Consider the following 12,437-nt stretch of genomic DNA (forward strand, 5'->3'; position numbering starts at 1 on the left):
AAACTGGAGAGCTAACAGTTTACTCATATTAATATTATAAAACTTCAGATTTACAACACTACATAGACTTTGTCACTGTTCACAACTGGCTTTAATATGCAAGTTGTATGGTAAAATCTCAAGTAGACAGTTCACCTCTGACATTACAATGCTCCACATGGGTTGCATGATAATTTGTAATGAGACAGTATTTCTTTAAAACATTTTCAATAGTTCAGCCCAGGGCAGGATGCATTAACTCTACAACTGCAATACGGCGAGGGTTGAGTTGTCTTGGGCGGCAAGCACTGCCAGAAAAATCCACAGAAAGAATCAAGCAGATCTTTATTGCTTTATTGCACAATTCAGCTTGTACGTTGCTGCTCTTAGGCTTTTGCTGATGCTAATAGCATAATGGATGTTGAAGAAAGTTACATGCAGATAATGATAAGAACGAAATGTGCAGAACAAATGGCAGGTCTACACCTGCTGCATCTGACTACATGCAAATAAGTATGTACATCATTTCCATATGCAAAGACAAAACAGTGTTAATTTGAACAAGTAGTTAGCCTGTCCTTGCACTTTAAAATTATGCCATTTGTGGACAAATATGTATACTTACACAGTGGTCAGTTGAACAGGTATGACTTAGGCCACATACACATATGCACAGCTGGAAGAATGTGGCCATATGCTGTCTAGGCCAACTCTGCATTTTGTCTGGGCGACTGGACCTTAATGCATCTAGGATGCGTTTGCAGCAGAGCTGTCCTCTTGTGATGAGACACAAGTGTGAACACAGCCTCAGTGTCCCTTCCTCACACTCACCTTGCGCTTGATGAACTTGTCCCAGTAGTTGCTTGGAAAGGACCTGCAATGCAAAGCCAATAATTCTGACTTAGTTAATCTGTGCTAATAAATGTAATTGAATAAAAATACACTAGAAGATCCCTGATTCGCGTCCCAGCCTGGGACTGGTTTCTTTCTGCATGGAGTTTGTATGTTCTCCCTGTACATGTGTGGGTTTTCTCCGGATGCTCCGGCTTCCTCCCACAATCTAAAAACAGGCTGAGGTTAATTGGTGATTCTAAATTGTCCGTAGGTGTGAATGTGAGTGTGATTGTTTGTCTGTATATGTAGCCCTGTGATAGACTGGTGACCTGTCCAGAGTGTCCCCTGCCCAGCTGGGATAGACTCTAGCCCCTCCATTAAGCGGTATATAGATGATGGACTGATCAAAGTGATACTACTAACAGAATACAACTTGTGTTGATGATCTTGTGGCCAGTGTTATTCTTTCTGTATTAGATGAACATTTAATACCAAATACCATTTCCTTTTGAAATCTAATATCTGTAAGAAAAGAATGTAGCTGGTGTTGATTAGTAATATGGCTCGCCTCATCAACAAGTTTCAAGTTGAAAAATGTTTCAGATTCACATAATGTACAGCTTTAGCTTACACTATACACCATGCACATACTAATTTTTGATTAACTTATCTTTCTTGAACAAAGACCCCATTTATTTTGTGATTCTAAGTATAAATCATGCACAAGCACAATGCAAATGTAAATTTCATGTTAACAGTGTCAACAATACCAGTTACTCACGGAGTGTTGATGACAAGTCGATCCCATTGGCCCTTGATGTCATCATCAGACGGCTGCTCGGTGATATAAAGACCATCAAATTCAAGCTTCCTGGCAATTTCCTTCTCCCTCTTGAAAACCACTAAAGGAACCTACAAGCGAAACATCAAGACAGGTAAGTAAAAATTTCATTGCATCATCTACAAAGTCATTACTGTCAGCCAAGTGAAGATAAGATACTGCTCAAACAGTAAAGACGTTATAAATATCCCTACCTTCAGACAGTAGTAGCCAACCAAACAGACAAGGGAGATGACAGTGTGGAATACAGCCAAGAAGCGCAAGGTTGGTAGCATGTAACCAGAGCTCTCCTGAAGCACAAACTCATCCATGTCAAAGAGTGTGTTCTCATCGTCCTCTTCATCACCACCATCCCAGGTGTTCTCTTCATTCACTTCTTCTTCTCCAGCTTCACCAGTGACCTAGATGGCAAAATATACCATGTATACAATTAATATTTTATGCCACCTGTAGTATTTTCTGATTGTTTTCTGCTATAAATTTTGCAAAAGTGTTTTCAGTTTTATTCTTTGTCCTTCCATGGCAGCTGATATGAGGATGGTAATAAAGTTGGCATTGAATGTCTATATGGCACTGAATGCCTGTATTAGAAGTAATGTTTAATTTGTCTCTAATCATTATCGTTTGACAACTGTTAGGATAATTAGGATAATTTTATGTGTTTTTTTAAAAACAGTCACAAATTTAATTTTTAAGCCAAGTAAGTGTTTTAATTTGTAGAGCATAGCAAAGTACAACTGAACAAATTAGATAAGAAAGAACATAGATTGTGTTTGCCATTGTTTGACAATTGACTAGCTAACTGTGTATCTTAGTGCATCCAACTATCAATGTCCAAAGAATAGCATCAATCCATCCATCCATCCATCCATCCTCTATACACCGCTTTATCCTCACTAGGGTCGCGGGAGGTGCTGGAGCCTATCCCAGCTGACTCGGGCGAAGGCAGGGGACACCCTGCACAGGTCGCCAGTCTGTCACAGGGCTACATATACAGAAAAAAAATTACACTACAGGCGATTTAGAATAATCAGTTAACCTCAGCATATTTTTGGACTGAGTTTGCATGTTTTCCCTGTGCATGCGTGGGTTTTCTCCGGGTACTCTGGGCTGAGTGCTGAGTCCAAAAATATGCTGAGGTTAATTGAAAACTCTAAATTGCCCGTAGGTGTGAATGTGAGAGATTGTTTGTCTGTATATGTAGCCCTGCGACAGACTGGCGACCTGTCCAGGGTGTCCCCTGCCTTCGTCCGAGTCAGCTGGGATAGGCTCCAGCACCCCCCGCGACCCTAGTGAGGATAAAGCGGTGTAAAGGGAATGGATGGATGGATATTTTTGGACTGTGGGAGGAAGTCGGAGTGCCCAGAGAAAACCCACGCATGCACAGGGAGAACATGCAAACTCCATGCAGAAAGATCCCAGGCCACTGTGCAGCCCCAAAGAATAGCAGTTAAAGCAAATTTCACATTATTTTTCATTTGTCAAACAATTTTTTGCAAAATCAGCTAAAATGTGTACTACTTTGGGATTGAAAGTTGACGTCAGCTACCTTGTAGAAGAGCAGAATGAAGTTGATGGCAAAACACACAAACAGAGCCAGAAAACGGAGGTTGTAGAAGTTACGAGCCAGGTAGTTCTGTAAGGAAAAAGTATGATCGACAATAAGAATATCTGTTCACTGCTATAAACTGCCTATCCACATTTTAGCAACAATGAATTGCACAATGAATGAGGCCTGACCTAAGGATTAGACTCCAGTAAAGTGAAGACATTACTAAATGAGTGAACACGGTGATGGCTCACCAGCATCTTGTTCTTATAGACATCCAGAACAGCAAATACAGTCGACATAAAGGAAGGTGCAGCCTCTTTAGGCTGACTTGATTTCGTCTTAGGCTTCTCCTCTGCCACTGCTTCCTTAGCCTCCTCCTTTGGTTTATCCTCCTTTTCCTGGTTCTCTGTGCTATAAATAGTCATATTCATCAGTTGTTAGCTAATTTATTTCTTTGTGATTGTAATTGATCTTCCTCTCACTTAATATAACTCACTCTGCTTTCTCTGGTTCACTCTCTTTGGTTTCAACAGGCTTGGCAGCAGTTTTCTGCAAAAAGTGAAATACATTTTCAAGACATGGGAGATTATTCAATCTCTCCCTGCATTCGCAGGGTACAATGTAGGGTTTAAAATCCTCCACTTTTAGAAAGTTATTTGGAAACTTTTGTGACTACAGACCTTCTTGTGATCAGCAGCAGATGACTCAGCACTCAGCTCAGACACATCACCCAGGCCAGGCTCCACGTGTTTTCCTCCTTCTTTTTTAGGCACTGTCAGCATCTCCAGCATCACGTCAACTTCTCCAATTTCCCCTGGTGGTGTCATGACTATGTCTGAACTTCCTGATGACTCTACAGCCTCCACTTTCTCTCCTTCTACCACGTCTCCATGGATACCAAACTGAGTCGGGTCAGGCATGTTTCCAAGGATATCTGTCACTTTCATGTTCTTGGCTCCCTCTACTAGCCCGCCGCCAAACATGGAAGACCAGATGAGGTGGAAGAAACCAAAGATGAGGCTGTAAATTCCCTTAAAGAATCCAGTGAAGAGCATCCAAAAGAATGAGAAGAAACCTGTGATTATCTCTCTGATGCTCAGTTTCTTAATTTTCTTGAACTGCTTACTTATGTTTTTAAAAGAGAAGCATTGGCGGACATGTGCGATCTTCTTCTTGACTGAGCGACATGCCGTGGTGAAGGCAGAGGCTGACTCTAGGGCACCCTCTTCTTCTCCAGCTAGGTCATCCAGGAGACTGGATCCATCCTCCTCTTCCTCCTCTTCAGGTTGTTCAACAACATCTGGCTCAGAGATCTGTGATGCCAGCTGCATCTCAAAGATAGTATCCTCACAGAAATTCACAAACATCTCCATCTTCTCGCTCTCTCCGCCCTCGTTTACAACATCAAAGATAAACTGACGCTTGGATTCTTTGACCTGCGGTTTCTCCCACTGCTCACGGCTTGACTCACTGATCTCAAAGTAAACCCTCTCAATTCGCTTTGCACTGCCCATGATTTCAATACGACCCAGGTAAGGCTCAAAGTAGCTGAGAACACTTTCCGCGAGATCTAAGAAGGTGGAAAGTCGGGAGTCATGGGGCATGTGCTCAGAAAGGTTGGTCAGCAGCACCGCCACGTTAAAGCCAATGTCTTTGGCTGGTTCGTGGAATCGCTCCACAAACTCCTTGTAATTGAACATGTCATTTTCATCGGCCTCTGCACATGAGAGCAAGAATTCAATCTCAGACTGGCTGTACTGCTTCTGGCTCTCCATGGACTTCTGGAATTCTTTCTTAGAAATAATTCCCTTACATTCAGGGTCATACTCCTTGAAATTGTCAGAGGTTGTGAGATCCTTTAGCTTCAGGAACATATCAAAGAATTTAAGGATCATCTCCACATTGTTAGATGATTCAACCAGGGTGTCAACCATCTGCTTTCCAATTGTTCCATTCACCACATTACCTGTGTAACAAATTCATGTAAGTATATACAAACTAAATCAATTAGGTACTAAAACAACACAGATGTGGCTTAAAACTGTTTCTGCATATTTGTAAATAATTTTACAGCTGCTAGCAAGACCTGGCAGTCTTTTGGAATCCCTCGGACATTTAATGACACCTTTATGCTCTTACCCTCAAGCAGAGACAGCAACATGACAACCATGTCTTTCTGTAAATCCATCAGCTCCTTCAACAGCTCAATCTGACTGGCGTCCTACAAGGAGATTAGAAATGGTTTACGGGTTTTCTCCTGCGTTTTCCCAAGAAAGAACACAAAGGTATTCTCTTTTTTAAACCATTGATCAAAATCAAGTATTAGAAATACAGTCTTTGTTGTACCTGGGACAGCTTCATCTGCATGTTTGCAAATACGTGCAAGAAGCCCACAACTGCATCCCACAGCCTGCTGTGAGCTAAACTCTGCTGGTTTCCAATACATGGGCCCTGTAGGACAGAGAGTTGATGGGGAAGAGGGGAAACACACATCATGAAATATTTTAGAGTGGACTTTGCAGATTCAACAAGGCTAGCAGAGGGATCAGCTTCTTACTTGAATGTATTCAGTCAGTGAGTTGAATATCTGCTTGGCTACATCCAAAGCTTTTGAGAAGTTGAGTTTTCCGGTCTCATCAATTACATCTTTGCCAGAGTAGTACCAGTAGAAATCACTAATAGATTCCTAAGGAGGAGGACTACATTAGTAATCTGAGGAAATTAGCCAGGCATAACAGCATAAATACCCATAATAACAATATCAAAATAATTATAAACATGAAGTCAGCCTACAGTTTTGTATTTTACACACCTGGAGGCGGAGCAGATAGTCCACAGTGCTGATAATGATGTTGACTGTGGTTGTGTTGCCAGTTTGTGTTCTCAGGAAGTTCTGGAAATCTAAGACAAACAAATGTTCTCTAGTCCACTGCTTTCTAATGAAAGAGTGCACAAAATAAATTAATGCAAACAATAAAATACCTATGTTGTAGTAGAAAATGCACAACACTTAAAATGCAACCTTACCTCCATTGTGCCCCTCACACAGAAGTTGCAAAAACCGGAACAGATCTTTGGTAAACTCATCATTCTGTAGTACCTTGGAGCCTTGAGATAACAGATATACTGGTGAATACAGCTGGAACCTTGCCCAAAAGTTTTTATTCACTCAGTATGAGGAGGTGTAATACAGTGGGTACGGAAAGTATTCAGACCCCTTGAAATTTGTCACTCTCTGTGTTATTGCAGCCATTTGACAAAAATCAAAAAAAGTTCATTTTATTTCTCATTAATGTACATTCAGCACCCCATCTTGACAGAAAAAAAACAGAAATGTAGAAATTTTGGCAAATTTATTAAAAAAGAAAAACTGAAATATCACATGGTCATAAGTATTCAGACCCTGTGCTCAGTATTGAGTAGAAGTACCCTTTTCAGCTAGTACAGACAACAGCGAGTGCAGACAATCAGCACTGGCGCCCCCGAGGGGTGTGTGCTCTCCCCACTGCTATTCTCCCTCTATACCAACGACTGCACCTCAGGTGACCCAAGCATGAAGCTCTTGAAGTTTGCAGACGACACAACTGTCATCGGCCTCATCCGGGACGGTGATGAGTCTGCGTACAGACGAGAAGTGGAACAGCCGGTCCTCTGGTGTGGTCGGAACAAACTGGAGCTGAACATGCTCAAGACTGTGAAGATGACAGTGGACTTCAGAAGGAGCCCCCCTTGTGCTGCCCCCCTCTCCATTCACAACAACACGGTGTCTGCTGTGGAAAGTTTCAGGTTCCTGGGTTCCACAATCTCCCAGGACCTGAAGTGGGAGTCCAACATTGACAACATCAGGAAAAAGGCCCAGCAGAAGATGTACTTCCTGCACCAACTGAGGAAGTTCAACCTGCCACAGGAGCTGCTGATCCAATCCTACACCGCCATCATCCAGTCTGTCCTCTGCACTTCCATCACTGTGTGGTTTGGATCAGCCACCAAGCAGGACAGGCACAGACTGCAACGGACAGTCAGGACTGCAGAAAAAATCATCAGTGCCAGCCTGCCCTCCATTCAGGACTTGTACATGTCCAGTGTCAGGAAAAGGACAGGCAACATCACTGCAGATCCGTCACACCCTGGACATAACCTGTTTCACCTCCTCCCTTCCGGCAGGCGCTGCAGAGCTCTGTACGCCAAAACCACCAGACACATAAACAGTTTCTTTCCACAGGCTGTTGCTCTGATGAACATTCGAAACCAGTCACAGTCTGAATCATGAACATAAACATCCATAACCTCAACAAACAGACCTATAAACAATAAAATTATAACCAAACACATTCTGCATATCTGTATATCATGTACACAAGCTCTAGAAATGCACCATTCCCACTGACCACTTTAAACTAAGTTATTTTATGTTGTTATGTTATGTTATGTCATGTTATGTTATGTCATGTTGTATTATGTTATGTTAATTTTTCTTATTACGTAAGGTTAAAGTTATGTTAGTATTTTTATATTTTTTGTTACATAATTTATGTTTATTATTTAATTTTTCTATTTGTCTTGTACAAGAGGATACTTTAAAATACCGAGTCAAATTCCTTGTATGTGCTCACATACTTGGCAAATAAAAGTGATTCTGATTCAGATTCTAATTCTAATACAGCCATGAATCTTCTTGGGAATGATGCAACACGTTTTTCACACCTGGATTTGGGGATCCTCTGCCATTCTTCCATGCAGATCCTCTCCAGTTCTGTCAGGTTGGATGGTGAACGTTGGTGGACAGCCATTTTGAGGTCTCTCCAGAGATGCTCAATTGGTTCTAGGTCAGGGCTCTGGCTGGACCAGTCAAGAACGGTCACAGAGTTGTTCTGAAGCCAGTCCTTTGTTATTTTAGCTGTGTGCTTAGGGTCATTGTCCTGTTGAAAGGTGAACCTTCGGCCCAGTCTGAGGTCCTGAGCACTCTGGAAGATGTTTTCCTCCAGGATATCTCTGTACTTGGCCGCATTCATCCTTCCTTCAATTGCAACCAGTCGTCCTGTCCCTGCAGCTGAAAAACACCCCCACAACATGATGCTCCCACCACCATATTTCACTGTAGGGATCGCATTGGGCAGGTGATGAGCAGTGCCTGGTTTTCTCCACACATACCGCTTAGAATTAACACCAAAAAGTTCAATCTTGGTCTCATCAGACCAGATAATCTTATTTCTCATAGTCTAGGAGTCCTTCGTGTGTTTTTTGGCAAACTCTATGCGGGCTTTCATGTGTCTTGCACTGAGGTTTCCGTCGGGCCACTCTGCCATAAAGCCCCGACTGGTGGAGGGCTGCAGTGATAGTTGACTTTGTGGAACTTTCTCCTATCTCACGACTGCATCTCTGGAGCTCAGCCACAGTGATCTTTGGGTTCTTCTTTACCTCTCTCACCAAGGCTCTTCTCCCATGATTGCTCAGTTTGGCTGGACAGCCAGGTCTAGGAAGAGCTGTGGTCTTCCCAAACTTCTTCCATTTGAGGTTTATGGAGGCCACTGTGCTCTTAGGAACCTTGAGTGCTGCAGAAATTCTTTTGTAACCTTGGCCAGATCTGTGCCTTGCCATAATTCTGTCTCTGAGCTCCTTGGGCAGTTCCTTCGACCTCATCATTCTCATTTGCTCTGACATGCACTGTGAGCTGTAAGGTCTTACACAGACAGGTGTGTGCCTTTCCTAATCAAGTCCACTCAGTTTAATTAAACACAGCTGGTCTCCAATAAAGAAGCAGAACCATCTCGAGGAGGATCAGAAGAAATGGACAGCATGTGAATCAGCATGTGTAAATGTGAATGTCGCTGCAAAGGGTCTGAATACTTATGACCATGTGATATTTCAGTTTTTCTTTTTTTAATAAATTTGCAAAAATTTTTACATTTGTGTTTTTTCTGTCAAGATGGGGTGCTGAGTGTACATTAATGAGAAATAAAATGAACTTTTTTGATTTTGGCAAATGGCTGCAATGACACAGAGAGTGAAACATTTCAAGGGGTCTGAATACTTTCCGTACTTTCCGTGAGGCAAGCAGGACAGGTTTAATGTTCAAAACATTTTTGAAGGTCAGAGCATTTAGATGGCAGGTTGAATCTAAAGTGCTTTTTGTAAAAATGCTCTTATATTTAACAACAGTGAAACGCTAGAACATTTCTAGAAGCTGGAGAAAGCCTGATAACTTTCACATGCAGACCAGGAATGGGCCTGACGAACTGTATCATTTCAGAGAAAAGGAGGGGACAGGCATGGTTACATAATTCCCTTTAACTATCAATCAGATGATCCAGTCAACAGAGCTATACAAAATGAGCAGACTACATTTCTGTGAGCAGTCATGTCCATGTGAAAGTTAGACATATACAGTGCCTTGTGAAAGTATTCGGCCCCCTTGAACTTTTCAACCTTTCGCCACATTTCAGGTTTCAAACATAAAGATATAAAAATTTAATTTTTTGTCAAGAATCAACAAGTGGGACACAATCGTGAAGTGGAATGAAATTTATTGGATATTTTAAACTTTAACAAATAAAAACCTGAAAAGTGGGGCATGCAATATTATTCGGCCCCCTTGCATTAATACTTTGTAGCGCCACCTTTTGCCGCAATTACAGCTGCAAGTCGCTTGGGGTATGTCTATCAGTTTTGCACATCGAGAGACTGAAATTCTTGCCCATTCTTCCTTGCTAAACAGCTCCAGCTCAGTGAGGTTGGATGGAGAGCATTTGTGAACAGCAGTCTTCAGCTCTGCCCACAGATTCTCCATTGGATTCAGGTCTGGACTTTGACTTTGGCCATTCTAACACCTGGATACGTTTATTTGTGAACCATTCCATTGTAGATTTGGCTTTATGTTTTGGATCATTGTCCTGTTGGAAGATAAATCTCCATCCCAGTCTCAGGTCTTTTGCAGACTCCAACAGGTTTTCTTCCAGAATGGTCCTGTATTTGGTTCCATTCATCTTCCCATCAATTTGAACCATCTTCCCTGTCCCTGCTGAAGAAAAGCAGGCCCAAACCATGAGGCTGCCACCACCATGTTTGACAGTGGGGATGGTGTGTTCAGGGTGATGAGCTGTGTTGCTTTTACGTCAAACATATCGTTTTGCATTGTGGCCAAAAAGTTCGATTTTGGTTTCATCTGACCAGAGCACCTTCTTCCACATGTTTGGTGTGTCTCCCAGGTGGCTTGTGGCAAACTTCAAACGAGACTTTTTATGGATATCTTTGAGAAATGGCTTTCTTCTTGCCACTCTTCCATAAAGCCCAGATTTGTGCAGTGTACGACTGATTGTTGTCCTATGGACAGACTCTCCCACCTCAGCTGTAGATCTCTGCAGTTCATCTAGAGTGATCATGGGCCTCTTGGCTGCATCTCTGATCAGTCTTCTCCTTGTTCGAGGTGAAAGTTTAGAGGGACGGCCGGGTCTTGGTAGATTTGCAGTGGTCTGATACTCCTTCCATTTCAATATGATTGCTTGCACAGTGCTCCTTGAGATGTTTAAAGCTTGGGAAATCTTTTTGTATCCAAATCCGGCTTTAAACTTCTCCACAACAGTATCTCGGACCTGCCTGGTGTGTTCCTTGGTCTTCATGATGCTCTCTGCACTTTAAACAGAACCCTGAGACTATCACAGAGCAGGTGCATTTATACGGAGACTTGATTACACACAGGTGGATTCTATTTATCATCATCAGTCATTTAGGACAACATTGGATCATTCAGAGATCCTCACTGAACTTCTGGAGTGAGTTTGCTGCACTGAAAGTAAAGGGGCCGAATAATATTGCACACCCCACTTTTCAGGTTTTTATTTGTTAAAAAAGTATAAAATATCCAATAAATTTCATTCCATTTCACGATTGTGTCCCACTTTTTGTTGATTCTTGACAAAAAATTAAAATTTTATATCTTTATGTTTGAAGCCTGAAATGTGGCGAAAGGTTGAAAAATTCAAGGGGGCCGAATACTTTCACAAGGTACTGTATGTATATCTATCTATCTATCTATCTATCTATATATATATATATATATATATATATATATATATCTCATAACCAGCTTGGTGAAATAGGCCTCAAGTCCAAAGCAAGACAAAGCTTTGCTTAGGCTGTGGAACAGTCCACAAACCTTCGGTCAAACCCTTTGAAAGTGGCTTCCAACGCCTTAAAATTACATATTTCAGCATCAGTAATATCATTTGCATTAGTAAATGTTAACATGAAGGATATGAGAACAAAAATCACAGAAAAGGACAGGCAATGAGTTCTGAAGATCCATTTTCTGCGTACTCTAAGTCAGCATGCACAGTGTCTCCCTAGAGACAACTGGAGGACGAAAGGCCTGGGTATCAATAAAGCAGGGAGTATGAACGGCAGATATGGAAGAGACATTCAGGGTGGAAGCATAGCCATATCAGGGTGATCTTAATTTGCTATTTACCCCGCTGAGTGTGGACTGCCATCGATGGATTTTCAAAATGACAGGAAGGAGAAAAAACAATACACGAAGACATAAGCAAAAAGAGAGGACATTGAGTTACAATACAAAGAGATATGAATATATCAGCTAAGAGTGAAAAACAAAGACATGCAGTTAAAAATAAAATTGTTTTAGATGAGGGAAAATCATAGGCCTGGGTTGTATTTATGTTGCATCTAACAGAATGAGTATCAAATAAGAATTCAGTCATGGTGAAAAGTCTGTAACAGTAGCAGAGACACAAGTCGTAACAATGAATTATTAAACACATAACTCAGTGGAAATGTTTAGACAACTGGATGATAAAAACACAGATATAGATTGATGTGACAAGGATTAGTGAAGAGTATTTGTGTTGACAGTTGGAGAGAGGCTGGACCATGTCCTCTAAGACTAATTATTTTTTATTGTTAGCCTCTACTGTTAACGTGAATATATTGGTAGAAGGATGCTGAGTGAATATATTGGTAGAAGGATGCTGAGTTTCCCTCTGCCAGGCAGGAGGCCGAGAGGAAGACCAAAGAGGAGGTTTATGGATGTGGTTAAAGAGGACATGAAGGTAGTTGGTGTGATAGAAGAGGATGCAGAAGACAGGGTTTAGATGGAGGCAATTGATTCGCTGTGGCGACCCCTGAAGGGAAAAGCCGAAAGGAAAAGAAGAAGAAGCCTCTACTGTTAACCTCATCAAAAAGTTTCGTAGAAAGTGTGACTTTACTACACTACAGCCC

The 12,437-nt window shown here is 41.7% G+C and overlaps 1 protein-coding gene across 1 annotated transcript in view; it reads right to left on the reverse strand.

The window, feature by feature from the left end:
• Nucleotides 1-12,437, reverse strand: part of ryr3 (ryanodine receptor 3) — a 242,283-nt gene that overhangs the window by 10,314 nt on the left and 219,532 nt on the right. Inside the window, exons 86-97 of the mRNA XM_051937044.1 lie at nucleotides 6,234-6,314; nucleotides 6,019-6,107; nucleotides 5,764-5,892; nucleotides 5,553-5,657; nucleotides 5,346-5,427; nucleotides 3,887-5,172; nucleotides 3,703-3,755; nucleotides 3,458-3,617; nucleotides 3,204-3,290; nucleotides 1,849-2,055; nucleotides 1,595-1,725; nucleotides 811-853 (exon numbers count right to left, since the gene is read on the reverse strand). Coding sequence (XP_051793004.1) covers nucleotides 811-853; nucleotides 1,595-1,725; nucleotides 1,849-2,055; nucleotides 3,204-3,290; nucleotides 3,458-3,617; nucleotides 3,703-3,755; nucleotides 3,887-5,172; nucleotides 5,346-5,427; nucleotides 5,553-5,657; nucleotides 5,764-5,892; nucleotides 6,019-6,107; nucleotides 6,234-6,314 — 2,453 coding nt within the window. The remainder of the gene's footprint in view (nucleotides 1-810; nucleotides 854-1,594; nucleotides 1,726-1,848; nucleotides 2,056-3,203; nucleotides 3,291-3,457; nucleotides 3,618-3,702; nucleotides 3,756-3,886; nucleotides 5,173-5,345; nucleotides 5,428-5,552; nucleotides 5,658-5,763; nucleotides 5,893-6,018; nucleotides 6,108-6,233; nucleotides 6,315-12,437) is intronic.

The sequence above is a fragment of the Acanthochromis polyacanthus genome, chromosome 16 (genome assembly GCF_021347895.1).
Source record: "Acanthochromis polyacanthus isolate Apoly-LR-REF ecotype Palm Island chromosome 16, KAUST_Apoly_ChrSc, whole genome shotgun sequence".
Taxonomy (NCBI): domain Eukaryota; kingdom Metazoa; phylum Chordata; class Actinopteri; family Pomacentridae; genus Acanthochromis; species Acanthochromis polyacanthus.